The 12,519-nt window shown below is 37.6% G+C and overlaps 1 protein-coding gene across 21 annotated transcripts in view; it reads left to right on the plus strand.

The window, feature by feature from the left end:
• The window catches only part of LOC120533808 (protein-methionine sulfoxide oxidase mical3a-like), a 457,937-nt gene that overhangs the window by 299,222 nt on the left and 146,196 nt on the right, over positions 1–12,519 (plus strand). For 18 of the 21 annotated variants that reach the window (XM_039760797.1, XM_039760788.1, XM_039760784.1 and 15 more), the window contains 3 exons: positions 128–235; positions 2,599–2,785; positions 11,301–11,389. In XM_039760797.1, coding sequence (XP_039616731.1) covers positions 128–235; positions 2,599–2,785; positions 11,301–11,389 — 384 coding nt within the window. The remainder of the gene's footprint in view (positions 1–127; positions 236–2,598; positions 2,786–11,300; positions 11,390–12,519) is intronic. The other 3 variants (XM_039760803.1, XM_039760804.1, XM_039760807.1) reach the window with 1 other exon arrangement.

Here is a 12,519-nt window from a genome sequence, read left to right on the forward strand (position 1 = left end):
TGATTTGTTCATGTTTACTGTATACATGTTTAGAATTTGTTTCCCTTTGATTTTTTTCATTTTTATTCTCTCTTTCTGTTTCACCTCTCCATCTTTTCATTTTATCTGTCACTTCAACTCTGGGTAGAGGTATTTAAAGATGTACACAGGGGGAGTGAGCTCATTGGCTGAGCAGATAGCCAATCAGCTTCAAAAGAAAGATCATCCCAGACCCCTTCTAAACAAGAAGGAATTGGTAAGACGTGGTAGAGTAGATAAATGTATTCACCTTCACCGAGTACAGTAAAAGCTGAGATACCCATCACCTTTGTAAAGGAGCACGTGATTTCTTGTAGCTTGACAAACAATACACCTGTCCCAGTTGCAAATGAATAGATTCTCATTTAATTCGTTCAGCATTGCCAATCTATCATTAGTTTAATGCTGCCAATGATTTTTTTTCTATTTTCATCATATTTGTGTATCATAGACCAATTTTCTTTTTATTGCACTCATCAGAGGAAGATAAAAAATATATACTGTATATGTAAACACAATAAATTGCTGTTGCTACTATCCTGTGGCCAATGTAGTAACACTGCCATTAAAAAAAATAATACATGGGGTATTTTGGGAAATTCTGGCCTTTAGACAAAGTGGATCTCTTTAAAGTATGTGTATTTCTGCTTTGAAAATAACAAAGTATTTTGTGCTGATTCTATGTTGGGTACGGATTATGGGAGTAACAAGTTTCTATGGGTGTCTTGCATATGTCCACTGATGCATTTGCTCCTTTATGCACTACCTCTATGGTCTCCCCTAGACTGTGTTGTATTTACCCAACCACTTGAACTCATGTGATTTAATTTAAATACAGCCCCAGGAGAAAAGTTTTACAGTGATCCCTACTCGATTGCGGGGGTTGCGTTCCAGAACCCCCCGCAAAAGGTGAAAATCCACAAAATAAAAAACTTACGTTTATATTGTTATTTTTATATTGTCACACTTGGGTCACAGATCTGCACAGAAACACAGGAGGTTGCAGAGACAGGGACTTTAAAACACTGCAAACAAACATTTGTCTCTTTTTCAAAAGTTTAAACTGTGCTCCATGACAAGACAGAGAGGACAGTTCCATCTCACAATTGAAAGAATGCAAACATATCTTCCTCTTCAAAGGAGTACGCGTCAGGAGCGGAGAATGTCAGAGAGAGAAAGACAAAGAGAGAAAAGCAAACAATCAAAAATCAATAGGTGCTGTTCGGGCTTTTAAGTATGCGAAGCACAGCCCAACAAAGCAGCCACAAGAAAGAGAGCAATGTGAAGGTAGTCTTTCAGCATTTTTTAGGGGAGCGTCTGTATACTCTAGGCCAGTGTGCGAACAGCCCCTCTGCTCACACTCCCTCCGTCAGGAGCTAGGAATGTCAGAGAGAGAGAGAGAAAAGCAAACAATCCAAAATCAATAGGTGCTGTTCGGGCTTTTAAGCATGTGAAGCACCAAGAGGAAAGCATATCGTATATCATTGAGTAGTTTTATTTAATACGTAATAGTGCTCTGATTGGGTAGCTTCTCAGCCATCCGCCAATAGCGTCTCTTGTATGAAATCAACTGGGTAAACCAACTGAGGAAGCATGTACCATAAATTAAAAGACCCATTGTCCGCAGAAATCTGTGAACCAGCGAAAAATCCATGATTTATATTTAGATATGCTTACATTTAAAATTCGCAATGGAGTGAAGCCACAAAAGTCGAAGCATGATATAGCGAGTGATCACTGTATATACTAATTTATGTGATCAAGTTGTTTCTAGTTTGTCAAATGTGGATACAAGTGTATCAGTGATTCTCAAGCACAACTGAAACCAAACTGAAACAGTGTCTGTAAGCATAAATTGGAGGAAGAAAATGTGAAATGACTGACTGACAATGTGAAATATAAATATATTAACTCCCATCACACTTTTGCTACTCACTAAATCATATTTCACATTTAGCAGCACCATATTCCACTTGTCATTTCCCTTAGATTAGCTTTCTTAATTATTACATGGCCTGCCTGTGCACCAGGAGGGGAAGATGCTGAAGTACAAGATGGAGGCAGAATGAAGCAACCACTCAAAGAATCTTGTCACTTAAGGCCAAGAGCAGTTTCCAAGAATCTGCTTGTGCTGCAATCAAGCATTGTCATTTAGTCAAACATTGTTTATTGTGCTGTACTTAAGAAAATACCAATTTGTACGTTTTCCCTATTGGTTAAGTGCTGGAGATCACAGCTTTTACTGTAGGTTATTTTATTAGCTACTAATAACATTCTGATTGGTTTTATATATTACACATTTATATAGTACATTTCAAATTAAAAGGTTTTGCATAACCAGGGATATAAATTTGTATAGTAGTAAATTCACAACTTATTATTTTTTGCTGCTGTAGATGTATTTTTGAATTGGCCTTAATTTAATAACTGTGTTATACTACAATACTTTGCTAAATGTATGATCTTGGAAGAAAATTAATTGTTGTCTTTGAACATGGAAATTTTAATATTTCAGACAATTTCTAATTTATTCCCTAATAATATCTGCTAAGATGTTGTCTTCCTATTCCTGTTTCTTAGGGTTCATTCCGCAAAGAGTTTCCACAGAACATTGGTGGAAGTGATGTGTGCTATTTTTGCCGGAGAAGAGTTTATGTAATGGAGAGGCTCAGTGCTGAGGGTAAATTTTTCCACAGAAGTTGCTTTAAATGTGACTACTGCGGCACAACGTTAAGGCTTTCCTCTTACGCATTTGATGTGGAAGATGGTAAGTAAAAAATTGTTCAGCTCTACCATACCAAATACATTTTGTGCAGGTTAACTATTCACATTTTAAGGTGATTAATATTTAGTGTTATAAAGTACTTTGTAGCACTGTCTTATATTTTTTATGCCTCTATCCATGTCTCCCACATTCTTATGTTACATTGCTGAAATCTCTTGTTGGCTGTTAAATTGCAACTCTTATTCAGATGCCATATGAGGCTCTTAGATCCTGTTTGTTATTGTATTTAATAATTTTCTGTTTACTTTCATTTTGCCTTCTTTTTGTCCCCAGATACACATACATTCAGCAATAATGAGCTATACTGCACAACAACAGTGTGCCATAGGTATTGATCAAGAAATCTAAAAGTTAAAGTAAATTTAATGTTGTAATTGACCCCTTTACATGACACATAGTCCTTTGTAGCAATAATTGCTTGCAATCCCTTTGGATAGCCTTCTACAAGCTTAGCAGATCTGGATGGAGGCAATTTTTCCCATTCTTCCTTGCAGAACTATTCCAACTGGTCAAAGTTTGAAGGCTTTCATTTGTGAATTACAATTTTGAGATCATGCCACAAATTTTCAATCGGATTCAGATCCGGACTCTGGCTAGGTCACTGCAAAACCTGGATCTTTTTTTGTAGTCATGCTTTGGTTACTTTTACACAGTGTTTTGGGTCATTGTCCTTCTGAAAGTGGTAGCGTTGTCCAAGTCCCAATTTCATGGCTGACATTTATAGGTTTTCTTCCAAAATCTGGATATACTCTTACTATCGATTCCTTCTTCAATACGGACAAGAGACCCTTTGCCTGCCCTAGAGAAGCAGCCCCAAAGCATGATGCTTACCCCCCCATGCTTGATGGTAGGTATGGTGTTTGCCGGATCATTGGCAGTCATTTCCATACTCATGACAAAACCCTTTGTGTTGAGGCCAAAAAGTTCAATTTTGGTCTCATCAACCAAAGTACATGACTCCAGAATGCAGGACTCTTGTCAAGATGTCTGTTAGCGAATTCTAATCGAGCTTTCATGTGACATTTTTTTAGTAGTGGCATTTTCCCGGCAACTCTGCCGTGTAACTCCTCTGTGTGCAAAACCTTTGATATTGCAGTCTTGTGCACATCTACTCTAGCTGCAGATACTGAGCTTTGCAGGTCACTGAGAGTCACCTTAGGATTTGCTCTTACTTCTCTGACTAGTTTTCTTGACATTTTCTTTGTTATTTTAACAGGACGGCCTGACCTAGGCCGGTTCACTATGCTTCCAGTTGTCTTCCACTTCGCTATGGTGGCCTTCACAGTGGCACCATTGCCATCTTTAAACTTCTTAATCACAGTGGTTCTTAAGTCAGTAGAAAGTTCCCTTGTCTTCATTTTTGTCAGTTTTTGAAGTTTCATCAAGTAAGCCACTTGTACTGATTTCTCAGTTGTATGTTCCTAAGAACTGGCCTAAATCACTTATAGACCAGTCAACAAGCTAGAGAATTAATTGCTTGATTGTTTACACCTGTTTTCATTACCCTTATTGCATTGTTAACAGTCATACAGTCTCCAAGCTATTAGGGGTCGAATACTTATTCTACAGCAGATTTCACTGATGCAGTATGTTCTAGTAGTGTTGCAGCATAATTTGATTTTCAGGATTTTTTAGTGAAAATGTTTTGTCCAAGAGGCCCTCATTTATATGTTACAGTATAAAACTAAAGATACATTTTCAAAGAAAAATATTACAGGAAATTTAAACTTTTCCTGGGGGTTCGAATAGTTTTTCAAACCACTGTAGTGTTCGGATTCAGCGGGTTGGAAAATGGATGGATGGATGGATGGATGTATTATTAGCAAATTTGGTTTGTGTCATGCTTGGTAACAATACATTAGTGAGAAAAGAGGGAGAGAACAGTGAGTTTAACACACAACAGTCGGGTTGCATAATTGTTCAAAATGATAGCATTTGATGTGAATTATCTGAAGCATAACACATTTGGGTCTTTCAGTAAAGAAGTGCTTGACCAGTTTATTGAGGGTAATAATTAAGTCACGCATCGAGAATGGCTTTAGTATGTTGACGATCATACTTAACGCCAAACTAAAGTCAGCAAATAACAGTCTAACTCTAGTGATTGTTTTCTTAGTTTATTTTTATTTATTTTTGGTCATTAATAGTGCTGTGTGAATGGCTTCAAGACTACAGTATATTTCCCCCATGAATGGTGTTTTGTGTGCCATAAACAGTCATGCTAAGCATTTCATGATGATTGTGGTAATTGCTTCAAGCTTCAAATCATTTAGGAACTTGATTGTGGATTTCTTATTGGCAGTTTCAAAGCAGGTTGTGACTGCAACCCGAGACCAAGGATATATCTAAGATGTCAGAGAAGATGTTCACTTGCCGATCAGAGCATACTTAGGGTTTATAGTTAGGCCTGCCATCTGGGCTTTCAGCATTTTTTTTTTGTTCACTTTCAGAAATCCTACTTCATCTGTGACAGCGTAAGAAACTAGTCAGCTTGGGAAGGCATTGTTTTACAAGCTGTTTTTGTGCATTTCAAATCAGAATAACTCTTGTTATAACAAAACTCACAGGACCATAAAAATATTTTGTTAGAATGAATATTGGAAAAATATGTATAGTATTGTGACCGGGGTGGCCCGCAATTCGCCATGTCTAATGACAGCAGTGCAAGGACAGCTCTGTAGCTGCTGTGCTACATCTGGTAAACAATAAACCAAGAGCAACGCAATTGGTTGTCCTCTGTGGGATCAGGGTTACCACATTCTGTGATGTTTAACATTAACCTCAGGGCTTTGATCTGCTCTTCCTCACTCTCTCCTGATCTCTTATCTCCAGACCCTGTCTGGCACAGTGGTGATTCCGAGCCGCTGGTGGTGTTCTAATCAGAAAATGGGAGCTAAAGCAAGATGATTGGCTCCTTACAGCTCCTATTCTGATGAAGTCTTGAGACTGTACCTGCCTTCGCTAATAATGATATATAAGTGCCTGTATTTTCCTTGAAAACGTGGACTCATCTTCCTGTTTCTCATGTAACTTTCTGACCCAAGCTTGACAATACTTGTAGAAAAAATAGTTCTTCTTAAATTGCAATAAATATTTTATTTGAAATTGAGACATTTGGTGTAGTTTTTTTTTTTTAATAGAAATACAGGTATGAACACAGAATGAAAATTAGATGTTAGATGTAATTTTTTTAAATAGAAATACAAGTATGAACACAGATTGAAAACACGATGTACAGTTAGGTCCATAAATATTTGGACTGACAACTTTTTCCTAATTTTGGTTTTGTACATTACCACAATGAATTTTAAATGAAACAACTCAGATGCAGTTGAAGTGCAGACTTTCAGCTTTAATTCAGTGGGTTGAACAAAAAGATTGCATAAAAATGTGGGGCAACTAAAGCATTTTTCAACACAATCCCTTTATTTCAGGGGCTCAAAAGTAATTGGACAAATTAAATAACTGGAAATAAAATGTTCATTTCAAATACTTGGTTGAAAACCCTTTGCTGGCAATGACAGCCTGAAGTCTTGAACTTATGGACATCACCCAATGCTGGGTTTCCTCCTTTTTAATGCTCTGCCAGGCCTTTACATGCAATGGCTTTCAGTTGCTGTTTGTTTGTGGAAGTTTAGTCTTCAACAAGTGAAAGGCTTGCTCAATTGGGTTAAGATCAGGTGACTGACTTGGCCATTCAAGAATTTTCCACTTCTTTGCTTTAATAAATTCCTGAGTTGCTTTGGCTGTATGTTTTGGGTCATTGTCCATCTGTATCATGAAACGCTGCCCAATGAATTTGACTGCATTTAGCTGGATTTGAGCAGACAGTATGTCTCTGAACACCTCAGAATTCATTCAGCTGCTTCCGTCCCGTGTCACATCATCAATAAACACTAGTGTTCCAGTGCCACTGGCAGCCATGCACGTCCAAGCCATCACCCTGCCTCCACCGTGTTTTACAGATGATGTGGTATGCTTTGGATAATGAGCTGTTCCACACCTTCTCCATACTTTTTTCTTGCCATCATTCTGGTAGAGGTTGATCTTGGTTTCATCTGTCCAAAGAATGTTTTTCCAGAAATGTGCTGGCTTTTTTAGATGTTCTTTAGCAAAGTCCAGTCTAGCCTTTCTATTCTTGAGGCTTATGAGTGGCTTGCACCTTGCAGTGCACCCTCTGTATTTACTTTCATGCATTCTTCTTTTTATGGTAGACTTGGATATCGATACGCCTACCCCCTGGAGAGTGTTGTTCACTTGTTGGCTGTTGTGAAGGAGTTTCTCTTCACCATGGAAATGATTCTGCGATCATCCACCACTGTTGTCTTCCGTGGACATCCAGGTGTTTTTGCATTGCTGAGTTCACCAGTGCTTGCTTTCTTTCTCAGGATGTACCAAACTGTAGATTTTGCCACTTGTAATATTGTAGCAATTTCTCGGATGGTTTTTTTTCTGTTTTCCCAGCTTAAGGATGGCTTCTTTCACCTGCATGGAGAGCTCCTTTGACCACATGTTGTCTGTTCACAGCAAAATCTTCCACATGCAAGCACCACACCTCAAATTAACACATAACGACGGACTTGCCCACATCTGCCCATGAAATAGCCTTTGAGTCAATTGTCTAACTACATTTAGCCCCTGAAATGAAGGGATTGTGTTAAATAAAATGCTTTAGTTGCCTCACATTTTTATGCATTTTTTTTGTTCAACCCACTGAATTAAAGCTGAAAGTCTGCACTTCAACTGCATCCGAGTTGTTTTATTTAAAATTCATTGTGGTAATGTACAGAACCAAAATTAGAAAAAAGTTGTCTCTGTCCAAATATTTATGGACCTAACTGTATTATTTTTTTTATTAAAATACAGGTATGAACACCGAATAAAAAGAATACTTTAGATGAACACAGACTGAAAACAAAATGTTAGATGTCATTTTTTTTAAGTAGAAATGCAGAAGGTATGAAAACAGAATTAAAAATGAGAGGTTAGGTTTAACTTTCTTTTTTAATAATAGAAATGCAGGTATAAAAATACAATATGGAAACAAGACATTAGATGAAGATGAAGGCCAGATTCCAAAATGCTTTCACTGTTATTTTTTACATCCTGGAATTAACTTTTTTTTGGGTTTGTTAATTTTTTTTGTTAATCTCAAAGAAAACTTTGATAAGCTCTTTGAAATTCAAACAGTACAGTATCTGCACATAACACAGTTACCCACGCAGACCTTTGGTGGAGCACCAACTCAGAATTCAGGTGTGTGTGATGAAACTGGGAATTTTTGATCGAAAAAGCATTTGTTATACTGAAATTTACATTTCATTAAAACGAGATTTGTTTAAGGTGTAAGTCTATGAACGTTTGTCTAGGCCCAAAAAAAGTATTCATTATTATGAAAATTGTGTTACTTATTAACTATAAAGGGATTTAAAGAAGCCATTATAAGGCTGTAAAACAAGAATTAAACATCTGCGGTAAAGCGGTGGGGTCCATGACTGGTTGACGTTTTAAAGAAATATTTCTAATGGCCACACTCGCATTTTTGGATGGGTGTGGTAGTAGGGTGAGAGCGATTCCCATGTGTGATGCGGGAGTGGATGGCTCTGCATTTAGTGCACAAGTGTAGGAACACCCATGACCCAAATTGACAGTGGGAGCTGCTGATTACTGTAGCTATTCCATGCCCACCCCCCATAGTTAAAGGAAAGTGAAGAGCAAGGTCAGGGATGAAAACAAAGAGATGGGAGACCAATCAAAAGAAAAGACGGAAGTTAAAGGAGGGAGAGCAGAATGGCAGGAACGGGAGAGAGTCAGTGCAAGTAGACGATAGAGAGAAGGCAGATAGCTGGAAGGAAGTCCCTTGAAGGGAGTATGTGAACAGTGCTTGGGGGCTGATGGCCACTCCAGTGACCTGGGAGCTGGAGTGACTGAAGAGCTGCATGATTTGCACAACTTACCGAAGAGAGGCAGCTTTGCTAAAGCGGAGTAAGAGGCTCAGCGAAGCGTCCAATGGGTGGTGCCATGAACCACAGGGGTGCAACCCTGGCAGAAGAGAGTTGGACGCTTGATGGGTTGCCCTATCAGGAGCCGGAGAAGATTACATGGGGCCCAAGCCTAGTAGGAGTGTGGATGGGTGGCTTAGCTGCAGTTTAGGCACCTATTTGGCTATAAGGACTTGTTAGGGTTAAGCTAAGGAGATGGCAAGCATTAAATGAATGCACCCGGCCTCGAAGGAAAGTTTCCTTCCACGTTTTTAAGTTCGTTTTAATAGATTATTTAGTTGATGGATTTTAACCTCCAAAACACCACCTTTTTTATTGGAGTATTTGTATATTGAACATTTTGTTGCACTGCAATTTGGGACACTGTTTGACTGTTTTTAACAAATGCACTAGAGCACCTTTGCACTTACCACTTGCTGTATGTGTGTTTTGTCCTCCTCTGCCAAGCTTATCCTTGCCGTTACTATCAACGGTGTTGGATTCAAGAGGCTCCTGAAATGGCGGTGGAAGCATGGAGCTGACCCACACTGTTACAACATCGTTGAAACCTTAGGTTTACCTAATTTGCTCTCTGGGAAATCATTAAGAAGAAAGAGTGCCCTGGTGAGCTCAATAATTGCAAAGGGACTAGAATGCCAAGAAAGACCTCCACTGCTAATCATAGAAGAATTCTTACTATAGTAAAAAACAAACCCCAAACGTCTATCTGACAGTTCAGAAACAGTCTTCAGGAGGCAAATGTGTATGTGTCAGTGTCTCCTATTCACAGAAGACTTCCTGAACAGAAATAGAGGCCGCATTGCAAGAGCAAACCACTAGTGAGCCACAAAAACACGATGGCCAGATTAGTTTGTGAAAAAGTGTTTAAAAGATCCTGCAGAATTCTAGAAAAAGGTATTGTGGACAGATGAGACAAAGATGAACATGTTTCGGAGTGATGGCAAAAGCAAAGTGTTGAGACGAAAAAGAACTGCCCAAGAACCAAAACATACCACCTCATATGTTAAAAATGTTTTGGGATGTTATGGCTTTGGCATGTATGGCTGTCACAGGTACTGCAAAGCTAAAAAAAATTGAAAATTTTGGAATGGCTAAGCCAGTCGCCTGATTTAAATCCAAATGAGTATGCCTTCCTTATGTTGAAGAGAAAATATAAGGAGACGGGCCTCCAAAACAAGTAGGAGCTGAAGATGGCTGCATTAGAAGCTTGCCAGAGCATTACCAGGGATGATACTCAGCGCCTGGTGATGTGTGTGAATCTCAGACTTCAAGCAGTCATTGAATGCAACAAATATGCAACAATATACTAAATATGACTGCTTTAATATACCTGCCATTGCTATGTCGCAAACGTTATGGTACCACGAAATGCAGAGACCATGTAGAAAAAGTGTTATTTCTACAAAGTGAGACTGTAATGTATGCAAATACCTTAAATTAAAGTCTGTAATGTGTAATTTAATCACACCTGAATTGTTTGATTTGTAATATTAAATTGTGGAGCAGGGGGATTAGTGGAGGAAATATGCTAATTTCTCCTGAACATATTGGAGAGTACTCTATACGTATGTTACTTACCCAATGTAGTTTGGCAGTGGCAGTGAAAAATTTTAATCTCATATATTTATGCAGAGTAGAAAGAAAAATAATTTATGCTGTAATACAAGCCAGTGCTAAACCAATGCTGTATAATGGATAACAATATGAAAAACATCCATGGGGAAAACAATGTCATGTTACTCTTCTAAATCAAAAGGACCACTATATCCTTAACATTTTCAGCCAAGATTTTAATGTTTGTTTTTCATAATTATTGTAATACCCAGTATATTTAATAAGAACTTGCTGCTGACCTCTGTCTTCTGTTTGTCAAGGGACAAAAACAGTAAAATGGAAATGAAGTATTTTAACCTGTAACATTTTATACCTATTAAAAAAGAAACACAGTGCTTAAACTGAAATTAACTATTTTATATGTATGTGTGTTTCACATTTCTTCATTAAGGTACTCATCATTTTTTCTGGAAAAGTGTTTTTATAAGTTTTATGCTGTTATTGTTGAATTTTTTTTTTCGAGACAGATGAAAGAGTAACATTTGTTTAAATAATGCTTTCTTTTCCTAAAAGATGATTTTTTTTCTCTTGTCAGTGGTGATTCTTTTGTATTGTACAACAAATGATTTATTGTTTTCTTAATTTAACCAGAATCACATTTTTGCAGGCAGTGTCTAAAAGAGCTTCTGTATTCTAGTAAACTAGGAAAGTACATTTCTATAGTTGTTTTGTTTGTTTCCTTCTAAAAGTGAAATGTTGTTGTTAGGTTTGCACTGAAAAACTTGAGGCTTAAATGCTTCATCTGTAAAAATAAAGAAAGTATATTTAAAGTGTAAGATAATAGGTATATATTTAATTTTATTTTCATTACAATAAACATAATAGAAAATGTCTGAGCACAAGTTAAATATGTTTTGTAAAAAATGTGTTCTCTTTTCCAGGGAAGTTCTATTGCAAGCCTCATTATTGTTATCGCATTTCTGGATATGCACAACGGAAGAGGCCAGCTGTAACCCCACTCACTGCCAAGGTGATTGTTTTATTTCCCACTACACCATGAAGCAACAATTTAGCATAATACATTTTGATTACTTGTGTTATTTGCATATATCATGTTTAACATAAATCTTTCAGGGGGTTATTAGACATTTTTTATTGTTATCTAAAACTTATAGTGGCAACACTTACTATATGATTAGTGTTGGTCATTTTTTACATGAATTTGTCTTTGTTGTAGATTGTGCAATACACTTGTAGAATAATCTATTTTAAAGACTTCTTCCCTTACTTCTTTGGAGTTCACCACCCCACTAGTTCTTTGACAAATAAGAAATGGCTTTATAGAAGAAACATAAATAACAAGCACATCTAACCACAGCCAGTAACGGCGGACTGCCTGATAACATGCAGTGAATACACTTGACTTGAGCATTCCTAGTTTTCCTACTCTTTTTCTGTAGGTTTAGCATTCAGTTGCTCAAAGGTTGATGCGCTTGCTCCTTCCTGAGCAGCTCTTGTTTTCTCCACCCTAGCGGCCTGCTACTTCTCTTCTTTCGTCGGCATCTTTCTCATTAAAAAGTCAGTGTTTGTGTTGCAATTACTTAGTATGTTTTCCTTAATTTTTCACTTAGGTTGGCACTTGAGTCTTTAATCTGCCTCAAGAATTATTTAAGATATAAAGAGTTAGGAGAAGTGACGGCGAAGGTGGCAGGCATGAGAACGGCGCCCGTACGCATGCACCACACTGCCGCACGCTGCCGAGAGTTCATTCTACAATAAAAAAAAATAAAAGGAGGAATAATGTTGCGGGTCAATCATCACCCCAAAAGCAGATAGTAGGTGTCATGTAGTATTTGTGTGTCACATTTCAGGTCAATAGGTCAAACAGTTTGTGAGCTACAGGTGATTTAAAATCCTGGACAGACAAACGAATAGCCACGGTAGCATATTATATATATAAAGATACATATATATGTTTAGGGTTGTATTCCAAAAAATACCTAAATTGAATTGATTGAGATTAGTCATTTTACAACCTTTTTTGTTATTCTTGATATTTGTCGATAATACTGTCATAGCAAGGGGACTGTTATAACACACCATGCCCATTACTCTGCACAGTGCTAAGAAGTGATCGCACAGAATTAAGTGGTTTGTGCA

This window comes from Polypterus senegalus, chromosome 8 (assembly GCF_016835505.1).
Source record: "Polypterus senegalus isolate Bchr_013 chromosome 8, ASM1683550v1, whole genome shotgun sequence".
Classification (NCBI taxonomy): domain Eukaryota; kingdom Metazoa; phylum Chordata; class Cladistia; order Polypteriformes; family Polypteridae; genus Polypterus; species Polypterus senegalus.